This window comes from Schistosoma mansoni (genome assembly GCF_000237925.1).
Source record: "Schistosoma mansoni, WGS project CABG00000000 data, chromosome 1 unplaced supercontig 0076, strain Puerto Rico, whole genome shotgun sequence".
NCBI lineage: Eukaryota > Metazoa > Platyhelminthes > Trematoda > Strigeidida > Schistosomatidae > Schistosoma > Schistosoma mansoni.
The window spans coordinates 1,430,080-1,449,240 of NW_017385990.1; the positions used below are offsets into that span (position 1 = coordinate 1,430,080).

The window sequence follows — 19,161 nt, forward strand, 5'->3', positions numbered from 1 at the left end:
CGAACCGAGGAGCTTCGGTCTCGCGCGTGAACGCTAAACCTTCAGACCACTGAACCGGTATCCAACGATGTTAATGTTTAACTTCCGTCGATCCATGAATGGCTGCGCAACCATTCATCCATTGTCTAACGAAATTGCTGCCAAATGCTTCCATGTGTTCCATTATTGTCCAGCATACATCGACTCCATGATTTCAACTATATATGATGTATTTTGTTGAATATTGAAAACATTGTAAATGACCTCTTAAAATTAATACAAATAATTCAACTAATTAATAATGATGAATCATTTTATTGTTAGTAGGAAAATGAATAAAAGAATATGAAATGATTAATCTAATAGAAAACAAATACATATAATGTAAATGTTTCTCTCTCCTTCTCTGTCTCTCTCACGTTGATTATAAGTTTCTAATAGTTGAATTCATGAGTCGATGTAAGCTAGACCACCATGGAAAACATGGAAGCATTTGGCAGCAATTTCGTTAGACAATGGATGAATGGTTGCGCAGCCATTCATGGATCGACGGAAGTTAAACATTAACATCGTTGGATACCGGTTCAGTGGTCTGAAGGTTAAGCGTTCACGCGCGAGACCGAAGCTCCTCGGTTCGAATCCCGTGTGCGGGATCGTTGGACGGGCACTGCTAAGGAGTCCCATACAAGGACAAAACGGCCGTCCAGTGCTTCATGACTTTTCATAATGGTCTAGCTTACATCGAATCACAGATTCAACTATTAAGATTATAAATTTGATAAGTTTTTCCTTCCTATTCCACCATACTTTGACTTTCAAAGTAGAATAAGTGAAAAATTAATTTACCGATTTGAACAAATACAAACTCGTATAGGTAATGTAAACTAAAGAGTCAATTCCAATATTATCATTTAGGAGATTGACTATGAATACAGTGATCTTGAGTGCTGTTAAAGGTATGAGGGCGGGTATCACTTCCCGGTTGCCCACACCGTGGAAGGGTTCTTCTAGAGGTACCTGAAAAAGAAATTGGATCAGAAGTGATCTTAATGACCTGAGAGCGTGACCGCAGTGCCCAAGTGACAACTGCTTGAGGTCGGTCACACACGACCTTTTTGTTGGTAGTTTTTGTGTTAGCTCCCTACTTGTTGAGACCTTACCGCGGGTGACGGAAATCCGTGGGATAAGGTGAGGTGTGCATTTTTAGGGTCGACCTTTTCCAACCCCACTCCTTGTGGGAAGGCAGCATTGCTGTTATTCTGGTTGTCTGAAGGAAACACCTTACTGCTGTCATACCTCTGTACAGTCAGCAGTACGACATCGCCTTTGAACCTTGAGTTTGCTACTTTTAATCTTACCGCTCTTCAATCGACCTGCCTGGCATAGTAAGACCTTGAGGAACAATTGCTCCAGCCAGTATAGCTCGATTGGTTCATCACGATAGGCAAGCCCGACCACCACGTCAAGGTAGCAGCAACGGTCGGGAATGTTATCAATTAAGAGATTAATTTTTAAAATAGAAGTTGTTATGTAGTAGCGAAGACATAAGTACGGGTAACTTGCAGGACCTACTATTGGACTATCATTCTTATTGTATAACTATTCGGTAACTAGATTATCCATATCTATATTCATCTTATTGTAAGCTTCATTTTGACCTATTGATTATTACTATATGATTTACTGTCCCTATGTTATACTCAGTTTTATTGATTATTGTCTCCCACGCTTACAGCCTCATTTGGCCTGGTTTTGTACAAATATTATTTTCTATTTTATGGTATGATGTGGCCTGTCTGTCTGATATATAAACAAAGTATGCATGAAATAAACGATTCGTATTGCCGAGGCTGCTATTGGTGTTTTGGACTCAAGTGGACGGGTTAGGCGGATAAGGGCCAATAAGGACGCTAGATTACTCATACTAATCGAACGTCATTGTCACAGTGTGAAGGTCGTAGAAGGCGTATTCTATTGGTGGATAATTTACGCGAATTACGTCCTTGTTACATTCGTAAGGTCATAACGAATCAGCGACGACCTTGATCAAGTCATAACAATTGGCTACCGCCTAGGTCAAAAACATAACAAATTGGCGACGGCTAGGTCAAGTCATAACAGAAGTAACTAATATTAAGTAAATATGATAACTCATTGATTAAGTTAACAGCCTGATGTACTTAGCTGTAAATTACACTATATCATAGCTAGTGATACGACTACTAAACTGGTACTCAAAATGAAGTAGATGTAAGGGAGGTTCAACCAGCAATCTACTGTTTGATAACCAAATAACTTAAACAATGAACTACTTGTCCACTGAGTATCAGAGTTCATTATAGACGAAATAACTAAATTAGTCAGTCATGTGTAACCGTAGAATCTGCTAAGCGTGTGAATCCGTTCAATATAGCATACCACATCAACTAAGTGAGAAGAAATGATCAATATAGATACTAGAATAGTAATAACAGTATTACAGATAGTTGAGAACGATAATGAATAGACAATCAAAAAGAATAAGTTGATAACAATGGACTAACTTTTAGACAGATTTCTGTAAGTTCTTATGAAAAAAACATGACTCGTCAAATGTATAGAATGGGAAATACAGTCAGTCAGCTACAACGTAGGACCAGGCACATTTATGCATCGGTCCAAGTTCCCATACCTCATTAGCACAACAAGATGAACACCGGATTCATAGAAGTAGTTAATTAAGTGGTGTGAATATATAAAAGAAAGGTTGTATATGAAGATATAGTATAGGAAGGAAGACAGATATGAAGCAATTTTAATCTCAAGGTTTAAGGGAAGATAAAGAGTATATACACCTACGCCATCAGGATCGATTCTGAGCCATGTCACACAGTCTCCAACCATTGGTTACGATAGTCACGCGGACCCCAACCAAGTAGTCTGCATCTACCAACATGGCTCAGACTAGAAGTTAGTGACTTCAAGCTCCGATGCCACGTTTTGGTTTGGCCGCCCCTAACTTTCTTCCAACCATCCCCAATACTAGTCATCATAGAGCGTCGTGGTAATCGGTGTTCAGGCATACGTAACACGTGGCCTAACCATATCAGTCGATGAAAATTCATGACCTGATCAACTGATTTACCATCATTCCCTAATACCCTGCATCTAACCTCACTATCGGAAATACAGTAGTTAGTTGCTTATCAGTGACCAATTTTAATTTAATTATTGAAAGATAACGTGCTTACTATAAAGTCCGGATATTTCAGATTTAACTTTGTTTACAGTTCTAGATGTAAACTGATTAATACTTTAAAACAACGATGAAACTTGTTACATCTAGAGCTTTGATCCTTGCTATGCCACATACTACTATACTACTTGAACGATCGAACCCGCAACGTCGCAAGAGAGAAGACAGAAGACTTTTAAGTAGGAATTTTATTCTCTAAACAGTGTCAAAATATAGTACAAAAATCGCATGTATTTATAGTTTTTTGGCTGAAAGTAAATGATCATTTCGGACAGCCAATAGACATATAGGGGGTCATTCTTATCCATCCAATAGGGAAGCTATACGTCGACATTCTGGAATGTTCCCCTAGTGGTGATTGGATGGAATGTCTTCGGCTCTTTCTGGGCTTCTTGAGGCTTCCTAGAGTTTGCCAACGAGCCAACCTTACAAACAGTAGACAAGTTCTCAGTAAATTTTACATTCGATCATTCTATGATGAAGACCATTTTTAAACCCATCAAATGGTTTGAGAAAACATCTACCTAGTATCATTGTCATTGTAGAAACTTCAAAGTTAGAAGTATCTTTACTTTCTTATGACAAATATTTCTTTATTATTGATTTTCAACCACACCTACTGACTGATTCATATGATGACAAATTACATTACCTACTTAGTTGGACATTTTTTGCTCAATGGTTACAGGAAGTTAGCAGGAAAACTTGACAAACATACGTCTCGTTCTGGTGAGGATATCTGCGACCTTCGGGAAATCGACTCTCCTCCTAAAATTGAAAACCACTTCGCCTACCTTGACAGTCTGAAACGCTATCACGGGGCTATTTCGACTACATTGACGAAAGCCGACCGATTACAAAACTTGCGTTGATCTGGGTTCCCTCCGACTACCCCGAACCACCTAACTAAGATGAAAAACAGCTGCCTAGTGGCGTGCGGTATATTCAATGTTTCTCTAGTTTTAATGTCGGTATGTGTAGCAAAAACGGCCATACAATGATTATAGTTAAACTAAGGTGTGTTGACAGTTGTTGTTTTTTTAACTTCGTTTAAAACGACGACCACAAACATCCAACATCAAGGAATGAAACACATTTGTCAGTTCTCTCATTTTCTTTTAATCCTTATCAATACTAAATTCCCAATTGAATATATATGCAAAGTCTCAGAATTTAAAGTATAATTCGAGGAAAAAAGCCATGGAGAATATACCAAATCTCAACTTACATCAAACGACTGACACTGTGAATACCCATTAGTAGAAGAAAAGCTCTGTAGATTTTTACCTCCATTTAGTGTTGTTAATGTCGAATTGGTAGTAAAAGGTAAAAATGTTGTTGATGAGGAGTGAGTTGTTACTGGTCTGGCTGACCCTGTTGTTGCCTCTGCTGTCGGTGTTGATAGAAGGGGCGGCGGCGGCGGTGATGGTGGAAGCGGGAAATCCTCTGAAGCAAATGCATCAGGTGGAGGCAATGGAAATGAAGGTTCTGTGGAACAAATGAAAGGGATGGTTTAAGTTTATAGAAAGAAGATTGTAAATTATGAAGTACAGAGAGATATAAATACAGATGAAAACATATAGAAACATTAAAAAACTTCGATACTCAACATAAACACAGACCATGAACCAATATAGCTACTAGGTTTCGTTAATCAGCTATCCAGTTACCAACGTAGAATCTAATACGATTCAACTGATCATACCTTTGTATCAGCACAACAACAAGAAATCAAAAAGATACGAAATATATGGTGAGAAATACTGTGAAAATCGGTTGAAATCTAAACTTCAAAAAGTGCGTATCAGATTGACGAGTGAAGAGTTAGGAATGATGCTTTAGGATAGTCATGATGTTCTTAACCACGAAGTCTATATCTTCCAAAGTGACTAAGACTAGAAATTAAAAATTTCATGAACTGGTACAATTTTCGGGTTTTCTCAGTCTAATTTTATATAGGACACGACAGAGTAGGCGAGGCTTGTAAACACGAAATGTTCGATAAAGACCTATTACCTCATCAATCAAATGACCCTTTTTACATACTTCTATACGCTTAACTGCGATATTACTCACTCAATGGTTCTACCATATCACAGCAAAACTATGAAGAAACTTATAATTAAATACTCACAGCCTACTCATATCCTTTAACTTCTTAAGATCATGTCTTATTTTACTAATATGTAAGTAAATGGATACCTTTGACTCTTTACATTCATCATCATTAATAAGAATTCACCTGAATGAAATAATTTTATTTGGAATTAAGAATTTCACGTACAGAAAAAACTGGATGTTGTAAAACAATTTCGAAGTTTAAGTACGAGAGTTATGTATGAAAAGTAATTCAATTGTTTGCTTGAAAAACTTCACTGAAGACATGTCAGCCGTCTGGTTTATTAAGACTACTTTAATATGCCTGGTCCACAAATGTCCTGGTACGTTCGAGGATGGGGGGAATCAGCTCTCCCTCTCAAAATCCTCTCATATAGACACGTGTATACAGCCACTACCACAGAAGTCCTAATAACTGCATTCTCACATTACCAGTGTTGTTTAAAAAATCGACAACACGAAAAGCGAACATCTATCTCTCTAATCAGGTGGGTTGACACGGAGGATCCATCTAGAGGAGTTGGAGAACCCTCATTCAAAACTAATGGTACATATAGGCTGGATCCAGGATCCCGAGAGAAGAAATGGCACATCAATTCAGTATTGGTCACTGGCTACCATGGGATTGTATCTCCTTACATTGATCCACTGCATTGTGGATGAGACCTGTAGGTCAAAGGCTCGGAGAGTGGCCGTCAAAGAAAACCACCTGATTCGCTATGAGCTACCGGGCAGTATTCCAGCTCTCACACAAATCGGATGACGAAGTGTGGCGCATATATATTTGATGCTTCCTTGTACCAATGTTTATGCGTTTAAATAAATAAATAGCTGTAATTGGTATTAATTCAGCAAATGAAGAATTTAGATTTGAAGGCCTGTGGATATTGTTGAATTTCATAACTTACATAATGGACTGATCTCAATCAGACAAACACTGAAAACCAGAAAGCACTGGATGGCTGTTTTGTCCTAGTACAGGATTGCTCAGCATTGTGTATTTACGACGCCACTGAGGATCGAACCCAAACCCTTAGAATCTAATGATTAGACACGTCAAATGATTGTTCCAACACCACAAACAATGTTTATTTATCATTAACACTTAATCTTAGCAAATACTATCCAAAATTCTAAACTTTTGCGTACTAGGTTATCAAGTCGCAATACAGCTCGAGATTCCCCGTTGGTTCATTCTTCTAAATAGAATTAATCATTCTCTGTTATCTTTTTTTAACTCCATACCTTACTTGGTATTTCATTGACCTAATTATTTGTTTAATAAGTCTATCAACAACTATGCTAAAAGTATTGGATTGTTCACTACATACCTTATATAGTGTGATAAATCAGTCTAGACTTGTTTATTTTGCACAATGTATAATTAATATACACCGTATTCACATCAACTGATAATAGTGTACTGTATTAATGAGTGTAAATAGAGAATAAAATCTAAAGAAAATATTATCATTAGCTTACAAAGTATGTGGAATTTTTTTAAAATTTAGTTGGTGTTCATTTTAAGGAGGCACCAGATATATATGCGCTGCACAAATCTCATTTGATTTGTGTGAGGTCTGTGATATTTCCCAGGTGCCCAAACTGAAACAGGTGGTTTTCTAAAGGTGACACACCCGGAACCTTTGACCTGAAGATCCGATACATAAGGTAGTGGAGCATCGTAAGGAGATGCAGTCCCATGGTAGCCGGTGACCAACGATTGATTCATACGCCATTTATTCCCTCAGGATACTGGAGCCCATGTGCGACTCATGGAATCAGGGTTTTCCAACTCCCCTAGGGTGGACTTTCCGTGTCCACCAATCCGGTTCAAGCGCCGGACATTCGCCTTTCGTCCTCTCAATTTTGTAAACAACACCCCCACCACGAGAATGCAGTGAGGAGGACTTCCCTAGTAGAGGCTATATACTCGTGGCCATGTGAGAGTATTTCGAGAGGGAGAGCGGACTCCCCCCACTCTTCAGCCGTACCAGGGCATTTGGTAGTAAATCAACTGAAATGTTACATGTTTACATCTGATTGGTCAATTTATTTTACTTCTTCGTTTACTATAAAATGACCTTAAACAACTGAGAGTAAAATAAATGAAAAAAATTTCTCAGTTCGTATGGTTTCTCCTTTTTTTTGTTGTTTGTCTTGACAACTAAACCATTAAGAAAAAAAGGATTTATGTAGTAAATGTGGATAAGAGATAGAGAAAAGAAAAGTGTCTGTATTTGTTCACCCACCATCTTTTTTTAAAAAAACAAGAAAGAAAGACAAAACAATCTCATTGTTTCATTATTGAACAATATGACCTTAAAATTAAAAAAAAACTCTATCAATGGTTGTTTTCTTTTTTTTCATTTATATACCCTAGCGAGAAACTCTTTATTATTATTTTCTTTTAAAGATATTGACCAAATTAATACTTTATAAAGTATCTTATAATTACTCGTGGCCCCCAAATGCCCTCACATGGCCACGAGTATATAGCCTCTGTCAGGGAAGTCCTACTCACTGCCTTCTCGCGGCGGGGGTGTTGTTTACGAAATTGAGAGGACGGAAAGCGAATGTCCGGCAGGAGCTTTAACCGGGTTAGTGGACACGGAAAGTCCACCTAAGGGAGTTGGAAAACCCTGATTACAAACCAATGGTGCACATGAGCTGACTACAGGATCCTGAGGAAACAAATGGCGTATGAACCAATCGTTGGTCACCGGCTACCATGGGACTACATCTACTCACGATGCTCCACTGCCTTGTGGATTAGACTTTTAGGTCAAAGGCTCGGGGTGTGGCCGCCTAAGAAAACCACCTGTTTCAGTTTGGGCACCTGGGAAATATCACAGACCTCACACAAATCAAATGAGATTTGTGAGGCGCATATTTATTTGGTGCTTCCTTGTATCAATATTTATGTGTTTAAATAAATAATAAATAATATAATTACTCGTGAGGAGATGCAATCCCATGGTAGCCAGTGACCAACGATTGATTCATACGCCATTTGTTCCCTTAGAATACTGGAGCTAGGCCATGTGCATCATTGGTTAGGAATCAGGATTTCTCAACTCCCCTAAGTGAACTTTCCGTGTACACCAACCCGGTTAAAGCGACGAACATTCGCTTTTCGTCCTCTCAAATTCATAAACAACAGTAATGCCACGAGAAGGCAATGAGTAGGACTTCCTTGGCGGAGGCTATATTACGCGTGGCCATGTGAGAGTATTTCGAGAGGGAGAGCGGACTCTCCCCACTCTCGGCCGTACCAGGGCATTTGTATAGATACAAAAGAAAATATATTAATAACTGAAATGTTTCTGTTTGAGTTTTTCAGTGTTTACCAACGGTATAATTTCCAACATTTCGCGCTTCTTTATTGATGTTATTTTCATCAGATAGATAGTAATACGGTCATACAAACATATTTTGATGCTTAAGTAACCATTTTGTTTTAATCCACTAATTAATCTCTAATTCAGTAGTGTACCATAGTAAATTTCTAGACATTTAAACTATGCATTATAATTATATAATTGAAAAACTATGAAGAAAGTTAAAGATGGATAGTGACTAGCAGTGGAATCCACGACGCGCGTTTCGTCCTATTTGGGGCTCGTCAGCTGGATATACCTGTATCTCAGAGTTGATGTTTACTCTGGGACTCGAACCTAGTACCTTTCGCTTCAAACGCCATCGCGTTATCCACTTAGCTACTGAATTACAGCTATATCGAGGGAATACGCACAGTATGCACATATGGCCAATTAGAGACTTATCAATTGCAGTTCTAAATATCAATGGGAAGATTCAGACTAACAAACAATATGAAGAAAGTTTTTGTGAGGAACGAATGATTAAAGTTATTTTATAAATCGACAGATAATTTCTCTTTGGTAGAAATTTAAAGTTGAGCATTTAACTTCCTAAATGTCATAGGCCAAATATACAAATAAACTAATGCAAAAGGTGCAAGTGTTTCAATTTCAACCCAAAAACATTTTCGAATAATTTTTCTAAGAACAAAAATGAATGAGTCTAGGTTTGATATAACTTGATTATTAAAACATTAACTGAATATTGTTCAGTAGCTTAAACAGTGCGATGCCTTCAATTGCTTTCAAATGCCCTGATACGGCCAAGAGTGAGGAGGGCCCACCCTCTCTCTTCAAAAGCTCCCACATAGCCACGAGTATATAGCCTCTGTCAGGGAAGTCCTACTCACTGCCTTCTCGTGGCATTACTGTTGTTTACAAAATTGAGAGGACAAAAAGCGAATATCGGATGCTTTAACCGGGCCGTTGAACATGGCGAACCATCCAGGGGAGTTGAGAAATCCTGATTTCAAACCAATGGTGCACATGAGCTGACTACAGGATCCTGAGGGAACAAATGGCGTATGAACCAATTATTGGTCACTGGCTACCATGGGACAGCTTTTACTCACGATTCTCCACTGCCTTGTGGATCAGACCTTTAGGTCAAAGGCTCGGGGTCTTGCCCCCTGAGAAAACTACCTGCTTCGGTCTGGGTACTCGGGCAGTATCACAGCCTTCATACAATTAAATGAAATGACAACTTTTTGTGTGGCAGTTAAAGATACTACGTAATTACACACACCAACATAGGTGAAATGCATCAGTTAACTGACAAAACAATAACTGAAAGTCAATTAATAATTAAACACGAAATCAACTCTATAGAGATATGTTTGACATACCTATCAAACGATCTTTTATAGTTTTACAATACAGGCTATATATTTTCAAAATTCGGAAATAGTCGTTGCAAAGCCCGACCGTTGCTGCTACCTTGACGTGGTGGTCGGGCTTGCCTATCGTGATGAACCAATTGAGCTATACTGGCTGGAGCAATTGTTCCTCAAGGTCCTACCATGCCAGACAGGTCGGTTGATAAGCGGTTAGACTAAAAGCAGAAAACCCAAGGTCAGAAGGCGAAGTCGTACTGCTGACTGTACAGAGGTGTGACGGCAGTAAGGTGTTTCCTTCAGACAACCTGAATAACAGCGATGCTGCCTTCCCACAAGGAGGGATGGTGTTAGAAAAGGTTGACCCTAAAAATGCACACCTCACCTTATCCCACGGATTTCCGTCTCCGGCGGTAAGGTCCTTTGAAGAACGGAGCTAACACGTCAAAAATCCCCCAAAAAAGGCCGTGCGTGACCGGCCTCAAGCAGTTGTCCCTTAGGCACTGCGGTCACGCTCTCAGGTCGTTAAGATCAACACTAATCCAACCTCCTTTTCAGGTCCCTCAAGAAATACCCTTTCACGGTGTGGGCAACCGGGAAGTTATATTAGCCCTCATACCCGTAACTGCACACGAGACCAAGTTGGTCACATTCAAATCCTTCCTACACCTAATAACTCTCTTATCTATATACAACAATAACTTACCAATTTGAGTACAGCAATTTGTAAAGGTAGATGATGATGATGGTGAATAAGAAGAAGTGTTGAAATCTAATTGACCATATTGATTATTCACCTGTGATTGATTTTCATAATGATATTTTCTTATCCCATTTATATCATTGATACTGTTAGTATTATGATGATAATTAACACCACTATGTGTAACAGATGTTATGTAATTCATATTTGTTATTGAGGTTATCTTTGATTTCGACTGATTCATAGAAGATGATAATTCATTAGATGTATTCAAAGAAGACAACTGATTCGATAAAGATGGGGAATTCGTGAAAGTTGAATAATTTAAGTGTTCTGATGAAGAAGAAGAAGGTAATAACTGTTGTCTCCTGGATTCAATCTGATCATCAACATCATATGTGGCAATTACAGCATCTAATTCATCGATTGAACAACGTACTTCACTTCTGCTCAACAAGTAACATAAACAAAATAACAGATACACAGGTGAACTACACATTTTTTTAAAGGGATTAGCATATTGCATAATGACAATGGAAATTTCTCTATAAAAATCTTTGCTTTGAATAAACATTCTTTAAGGTAAAACAATGTTTACTACTAACTTTATACACGATAACATTCGACTTAAACAACCAAGAGGTCAGTACATAAGATGATACTAAATAATTACATCACTACCTTAAGTGGATAAACATTTCATCCAGGTAACAAGTCATCTAAAACCCACAAACTGACATTAAGTACAGTAAACAAGGATGCTTACAAAACTAAAACTAATTGAGTCAAAGTTTAAAGTAACTTTTTGATTTAAGTGTTCAAGTGAAGAAAATTTATTAGAGTTATCTAATTCATGTTGTATTTTTCAATTTAAGTTTCTCATAAATATCAGTCAGTCAGTCAGCTACAACGTAGGACCAGGCACATATATGCATCGGTCCAAGATGCCTTACTTCGTTAGCACAACAAGATGAACATCGGATTCATAGAAATAGTTAATTTAGTGGTGGTAGTATATAAAAGATAGGTTGTATACAGGGATATACTATAGGAAGGAAGTTATGAAGCAATTTTAATCTCAAGGTTTAAGGGAAGATAAAGAGTGTATACACCTACGCCATCAGGATCGATTCTAAGCTATGTCACCTAGAGTCTCCAACCATTGGTTACGATAGTCACGCGGACCCCAACCAGGTAGTCTGCATCTACCAACATGGCTCAGACTAGAAGTTAGTGACTTCAAGCTCCGATGCCACGTTTTGGTTTGGCCGCCCCTAACTTTCTTCCAACCATCCCCAATACTAGTCATCATAGAGCGTCGTGGTAATCGGTGTTCAGGCATACGCAAAACGTGGCCTAACCATATCAGTCGATGAAGATTCATGACCTGATCAACTGATTTACCATCATTCCCTAATACCCCATGTCTAACCTCACTATTTTACTTTATCTAACACCTTAGTGATTGATTACTTACCTACGTTACTTTATATATAACTTATTGACAAAATTCAGTTCTAACAATATTTTGAATGATAATATGCAAGAATATTTGCGATGAATTTCTAACTCTTAAATAACGTAATAAATCAGGACTGAATTGCATTATTGCATCAGCATCTAATAACTACGCTGAAGCCTAGTTGTAACTAAAGTGAGAGTTGGTAACGAAGCAAAAACTCTCTATTACACACCGGTCACTATACTATGCTACACTTTGTTTAATTTTAACATTTTCTTCCATGTTAGTTGCTCATCTTAACTTTTTATCACTACAACTTGCAACAATATGTATAGATCATAGACAGTTACACAATATCGTGCATGTTAAATAAGCCCCCAAATGTCCTGTTACGTTCGAGAGTGGGGAAAAACAGCTCTCACCCTCCAAATCCTTTCATATGGACACGTGTGAACTGCCACTACCACAGAAGTCCTAATAACTGCATTCTCATATTACGAGTATTATTTAAGAAATCGACAACACGAAAAGCGAATGTCTGTCTTTCTAACCGCGTTGGTGGATATGGAGAATCCACCTAGGAGGGTTGTTAAACTAATGATGCACATGGGCAGGATATAGGATCCTGAGGGAACAAATAGCATATCAATCCAGTGTTGGTCACTGGCTACCACGGAACTGTATCTCCTTACATTGCTACACTGTATTGTGGATGAGGCCTGTACGTCAAAGGCTGGGAGAGTGGCCCTCAAAAAAGCCACCTGGTTCGATTAAGGCACACGCTCTCACACAAATCGGATGACGAAGTGCGGCACATATATATTTGGTGCTTCCTTGTACCAATCTTCGTGTTTAAATAAATAAATGTCAAATAAATCAAACTCAAAACATGGATGATAAAATTGAGCACACGAAACTACAACTTGATGAACGATTAGTATTAGTAGAATTTATATTCAACAGAATGTTTCAAATGAATTTGGCAAAAAGAAATAAACAATTCCAATTATTAATAATAACAAAAATTTTAATTACATTTCAATAACATTATACACCATTTGTATATTGGATGACATAATGAGATGAGAAATTACCAGGATAATTTTACACTAATGATCATATATGCCCATAACTTGGTTTATAGACGTTACCTAAACCTTTTGGGAAAACCAATGACACTATCCAACTATTTAAACCACGATAGATAGTGTAGTAAATGAAACGTTTATCGTTTACACAAACCAACTAAAATAAGTCTATACTTACTATAGATATCGATAGAGTTCTATCAAAACTTTAATTCCTAATAAAATAACAAATGTAACACAACTTGACACAGGCCCAATAACAAGAAATTTAACTCACTTTTCAAATACATACAAAGATTATCCTTAGAAAATGAATTTCATCATCACTATCATCAATATCATCATCACCACCTAGTACTTATATATACGAAAAACTTAAACAAACAAAAAGTGAATAACAGTCTGATTGTATTCATATATATGTATCTCTATGTGTGAGTGTGTGTGAAAATAGTTTCCAAAGTAATCAGATTAAGAAAAAGGAATCTACGAATAAGTAGACATAACAAATGATTCACAATTTTTTTTGTTCTGTTATTTAATATTATTTAAACCCGGAACTATTTTGTCTCTATTTCTTTTTTGTGTTTAGATGGTACATCAATTGTTTACTTGATAGTTTAGTATTACAGTACAAATGAATAGATTAACAAATTCAAAAAAATATATATAACTTTTTGTTTCTGTAAATTAGGACATAACTGAAAGTGGTTGGATTGAAAGAAAAAAACAATCGACAGAATATTTTATAACATTTTAAAAATAATGATAATAATACTAATGTAAAGATCATGAAGGATTATCATAATCACTATGAATGTTGATTCACTATAAATAACTGGGGAGCCCCTAAATGCCCCGGTATGGTCGAGAGTTGGGAGAGTTCGCTCTCCCTCTCGAAATGCTCTCATATGGCCACGCGTATATAGCCTCTACCAGGGAAGTCCTACTCACTGCCTTCTCGTGGCATTACTGTTGTTTACAAAATTGAGAGGAAGAAAAGCGAACGTCTGGCGCTTTAACCGGGTTGGTGGACACGGAAAGTCCACCTAGGGGAGTTGGAAAACCCTGATTCCAAACCAGTGGTGTACGTGGGCTGACTCCAGGATCCTGATGGAACAAATGGCGTATGAACTAACTGTTGGCATGGAACTGCATCTCCTCATGATACTCCACTGCCTTGTGGATCAGACCTTTAGGTCGAAGGCTCCAGTTGCGGCCCCGTAAGAAAACCACCGGCTTCGGTTTGGGCACCTCGGCAGTATCATAGCCCTCACACAATTAAAATGAAATGACAATTTTTTGTGTGGAGCATATATATCTGGTGCCTCCTTGTACCAATATTTATGTATTCAAATAAATAAATAAAAATACTCAAGTTAGAGGACTCAGCACTAAATTTGGATCATTATTTAAGTGCACCAACTCACACAATATGATATATGTAACACCATGGATCGATTAGTTGAAGTTCGAAGTACTAAAAACTTTGGAAAATATCCAAAAAGATATCTCTAAACTCCTAAACGATCTCATATGAGGATCCTTGAATTTTAACATAAGCATTTAAGAATACTTCATAATAGTAGAATTACACACTGTGAACCAGAAACAAAAACTAATGGCAATTTCATTTCACTTCATTTGAGTTAATATGCAACAATACGGAAGCAGAAACCAAAAGATAATCAATATCGTGTCTAGTCCCATCCTAAATACTGACCAGTTAATGGCTTGACAGACAAATATTTGAAAATTGGAAGACAATGAAAAAGAAGAAACATGGGAAAAACAAATTTGCCTTACTAGCGGATCGACGAAACTAACTGCTGGTAAAATAACTGCTAAAAATGCGACAATTTCACACAATTCATATACTAGACCTACACTCGTGAACACGTAGAACAATATTTTACAGGTCAATTCACGAAGGTACTAGATTGTTTCGGTCTGTATCTCAATTCTCATCGACTATAAGCCAACCGAAAAATACAATAACAAAAAGATAACCAATTGAATTATCCAGTTGCGAAGGACCGCGGGAAGCTAACGTTGTCTCAGCTTCTGTGACTCATTAAAATGAAGATGAATAAGAAGGAATCCATCATTTAAATAATTACACCCTTTAGTAATGGTAATGTTATGATCTACATCTTCGATACTAAGAAGAAATAAAGTATTCCTAATATTCGCTGTAGAGGATAACATGAACCCATTAGTATTACCTATTAAATGCACCATTTTTGCAGATTTTCGCCAATAACAGTGGAACTTTGGCCCTACAACGAAAATGTATGACCAGCGTCTGTATGTAATTATTCTCCTTGTAAACTGTGATTTCATCTACAACAAATAAATGTCCTTAACTATTTAGAACTTTTAAATCAAGTCCACTGTGTCTAAATGTTTGTTTTGTGGTGAAAATAGGGGCAAATATAGAAGACGTTTAGGCTAAAAGCATATTATCGTGAGTGAAGTGTGTAAATTGGGGTGAAAACAAACAATGAAGTATACACTTAGTGACACTTTAAACCCATCGCTACAAAAGGGGGAAATGTCGCTCTATTTCGCCACGGAAGGCATAAAAAGGAAACTTTTCGAAGTATTCCTCTTTAATCTCTCACGTGTTGTTTTGTGGAATGTCCTCTTATTTCACTTGAGACAGTATCTTAAACAAAGCTATGGTTTTTAACAAAGCGGCAATTTGATATTATCTCATTATGTTGATGGATGAATAACTAAGAACAAATATGTTTGTCATACACCTACAGTAACAAACGTTAAGTCCATGACATATGGGATACTACCCAAGAATTATTACAAACTACGAGGCTCATAGTGAGGCCATTTTAGCCTAATCAGAAGAAATCATACCCATTCAGGACAACGCAACATCCCTATTCCAGGGAAAAGTTTGTTCAGTTTGAACAGATTTCAGGGGAGCCATCATAGAAAACTTTGAGAGGATTTTTAGGAAATGGCACAACAACCTCAATATTCCCCCAAGCCTGGAGAAAATCCTCAACATTATGGGGAAATTTTGGGTTTCCCCCAATATTTACACAGAATCTTATAACGCTTTGATATTTCTCCCCAAACTCTGTAGAGAACTACCATATTTCCTACAACTTTCCAAAAGATCAAAATATTCACCCAAAGTTCCCCAGAATTTGCCAATGAAGATGAAGTTGGGAATAGATGATAAGATCATTGTTCAAAATGAAATATCAAACTCAGAAAAATAATGTACCGAAATGTCATAAGTAATAAAAAATAAGCCGTTAAGTTTTTATCCTTACCCAAAGGATTTAAGGGAAGGACGAGGAGAATGGTCTTGATGATTTTTACTTAGAGTGGTACTAGGTAGATTGAGTGAGAGTAAACCGAAACCAGATTCCTCCCAGTGAATTAAATGGTTATTGTCGCAGGAAATTTCCGACCTTATCATTCCTTTAGTCTCGACCTTGGCATAGACAACACGCACTAGCGGAAGTTCATCATCCTTAAGTTTGACCTTCAAATGTCAGAGATCGCGCCTGAACGAAACTGCAATTGCAAAACCCAAATATTTTGAGATAAAAAATATCTGATTGTTCGTTCCCCTTAATCTGTATGTGGAGATCTTGAAAGTTTTGATTATTTCTGTGGTCAAAATACCAATTGTTTCGGTCATGAACTTCAAGAGTGGGAAAGATTTGTTGGCTGAAGTATGTAAATGGTTTGTGATGGCTACTTGGATAAAAGTCCTTTCTCAGCAGTGAAAAGTGTGATACTAAAACCTATAAAGAAGTACGAAATGATTGAAGTGTCACTACAGTTCACCGTTAACATACAGCATTGGACAGAAATGGGTTTCTGCTAATCTAGTCAAGTGTCTTACATATGTTATCTTCGACATACATATCCGGGCTTAAATAGTTCCTCTAATATCTTAAAATCCGCTGCTTACAGAATGTTTTGTGAGTTTCGAACTATTCGCCAGTGAATAATGGGATTATTTGCCTTGTCTATTGAGGATACAACGGATATTCTAGTTGTGCAACTAGCAACCAGTAGTATCTTCTATAATCGTTCGTTCCCAGTCAAATAGAAACCAGAAGTCAGACGAGGAGAGACAGGAAAGATATATTTGATTCGTTACCAATATATCGAGAGACTTCGTTATTAACTGGCTATTGTAACGTAGGAGCTGTGTCCCACGCCGTGTTGCAACGTGATCTGGTACGGATGCATGACTGAAAGCCTTCAGTTAAACAAGTCCACTTAAACAACGTGGTCAGCATCCAATGTCGAACACTTAATGAGCTATTGATTTTGGGGAATTATTTACAGCTACACTATGAAATCAATTTACGTAGCGTACGATGAAATCTAGTGCCTTGTGATGCCTGATATAAGTAACATGAGAATCACGTCATCAATTGCTTCTCGTACAGATAAATAATTTTTTAGCAAAGAATTTGATAATTCGTGCAGTATTTAAAAAGGACAGTGGCGTTTTTCCTCGCTGGGTAAGTTCTTTTGTTTTGATCGTTCATTTCGTGTCAAGATTGCTGTTTTCAGTTAATTGAATTTATTTCAGTTAAAGTGCTCGCTGAGAAGATTTTCTATGTTCTCAAAGTACTTTAAAGTCGGTGCTCTTGGGCACACTGCTTCAATTGTATTTGTTAGCGCTTTTTGTCCAAACAACCTACAGTTTTCCACTTTTTTGATCATCAATTTTTTTTGTTTCGAGGTATTATCGTATCTAGTTTCCTTATGAAGACCTCTCTTTGATGCCTGGACAGCGCAAGAAAAGTAACTGTCACCGACCATGCTATCAAGTTCCCGTTGAACGCGGTATGCAGTTCGATTAGTGCAAAGGATGGTTCCACGAAGCTTGCACCAATATAACGCCTGCGTCTTTCAAACGGTTTAGTTTGCCGTGGCTTTGTCAGAGGTGCTGCTCAGACTCAATCAGCCTGCCAACCGATGCCATGTCAATGGTTAAAGTGTATTAGCAAACCAGGTCGAGACACATCGGTTAGTACTCGCTCTATCGAGACACAAACTGATGTGAAGTCACCTCAGACAAGCCCAGTATCGGTTGGCTTACGCGGATCAAGGGGGGAAAGATTAAATTCAAAGAGGTCTGTCCGAAATAAAAACCTAAGAAAGGTGGTTTCTCCCTCAGTCCTCCAAACGGTGGTCAACAAGGGTATATCTGTTTCTAGAATAAAAAATAACCTGACCACCCAAGTCGTTGATAATCATCTAAAACTCCATATTGCTTTCGACACGATTGTAGCTGAACGGGACTTAGTACTACAGAGTAGAGATCAACTAAAAGGTTCAGGAGATTTGGTTCATAAGGAATTGCAGCTCTCAGGCTAAGTAAAAAGACGAGAAGCTGGAGAAACCGAAACTTAGGTCAGTTGCTGGCAAAAAGACCTGAAAATTGCAAATTTTTGCGTTGTGAGGCCTCAACAGAGAATTACGCCAAGGCCACTCTTGGTGTAGCACGAAGCCATTTAAATAGGCTTCAGCTCTGTTTCACAAATGGCCGAGGCCCGCTCAATAAGCGATCAGATCTGGGTGTACAGATTGAATCTATCAGGCAGGATGTAATTGCAGTCACAGAAACTTGGTTGATACAGTCTATGGACAGTGAAGAACTTGATTTTGGAAGTTTCACGTTATTAAAACCGACAAAATCCAGGAGCATAAAGGTGGAGTATCTCTACTGATTAGGAATACTATCCCACTTATCCTTATCGATAATGTATCCCATGAGAGTTGGACGTGTGAATAAGTTAGTTGCCACTTGAAATGCAAGGAACAAGAGCTGCTGACTGGTTTAGTCTACCGCAGTCCATGCTGTGA

The 19,161-nt window shown here is 37.8% G+C and overlaps 1 protein-coding gene across 1 annotated transcript in view; it reads right to left on the reverse strand.

The window, feature by feature from the left end:
• Nucleotides 1–16,747, reverse strand: part of Smp_176780 (hypothetical protein) — a gene marked incomplete at both ends in the record, with an annotated part of 33,239 nt that extends 16,492 nt beyond the window's left edge. Inside the window, 3 exons of the mRNA XM_018791788.1 lie at nucleotides 4,443–4,702; nucleotides 10,753–11,195; nucleotides 16,599–16,747. Of these exons, the coding sequence (XP_018645107.1) occupies nucleotides 4,443–4,702; nucleotides 10,753–11,195; nucleotides 16,599–16,747 (852 nt within the window). The remainder of the gene's footprint in view (nucleotides 1–4,442; nucleotides 4,703–10,752; nucleotides 11,196–16,598) is intronic.
• Between the last annotated feature and the right edge of the window lie 2,414 nt (nucleotides 16,748–19,161).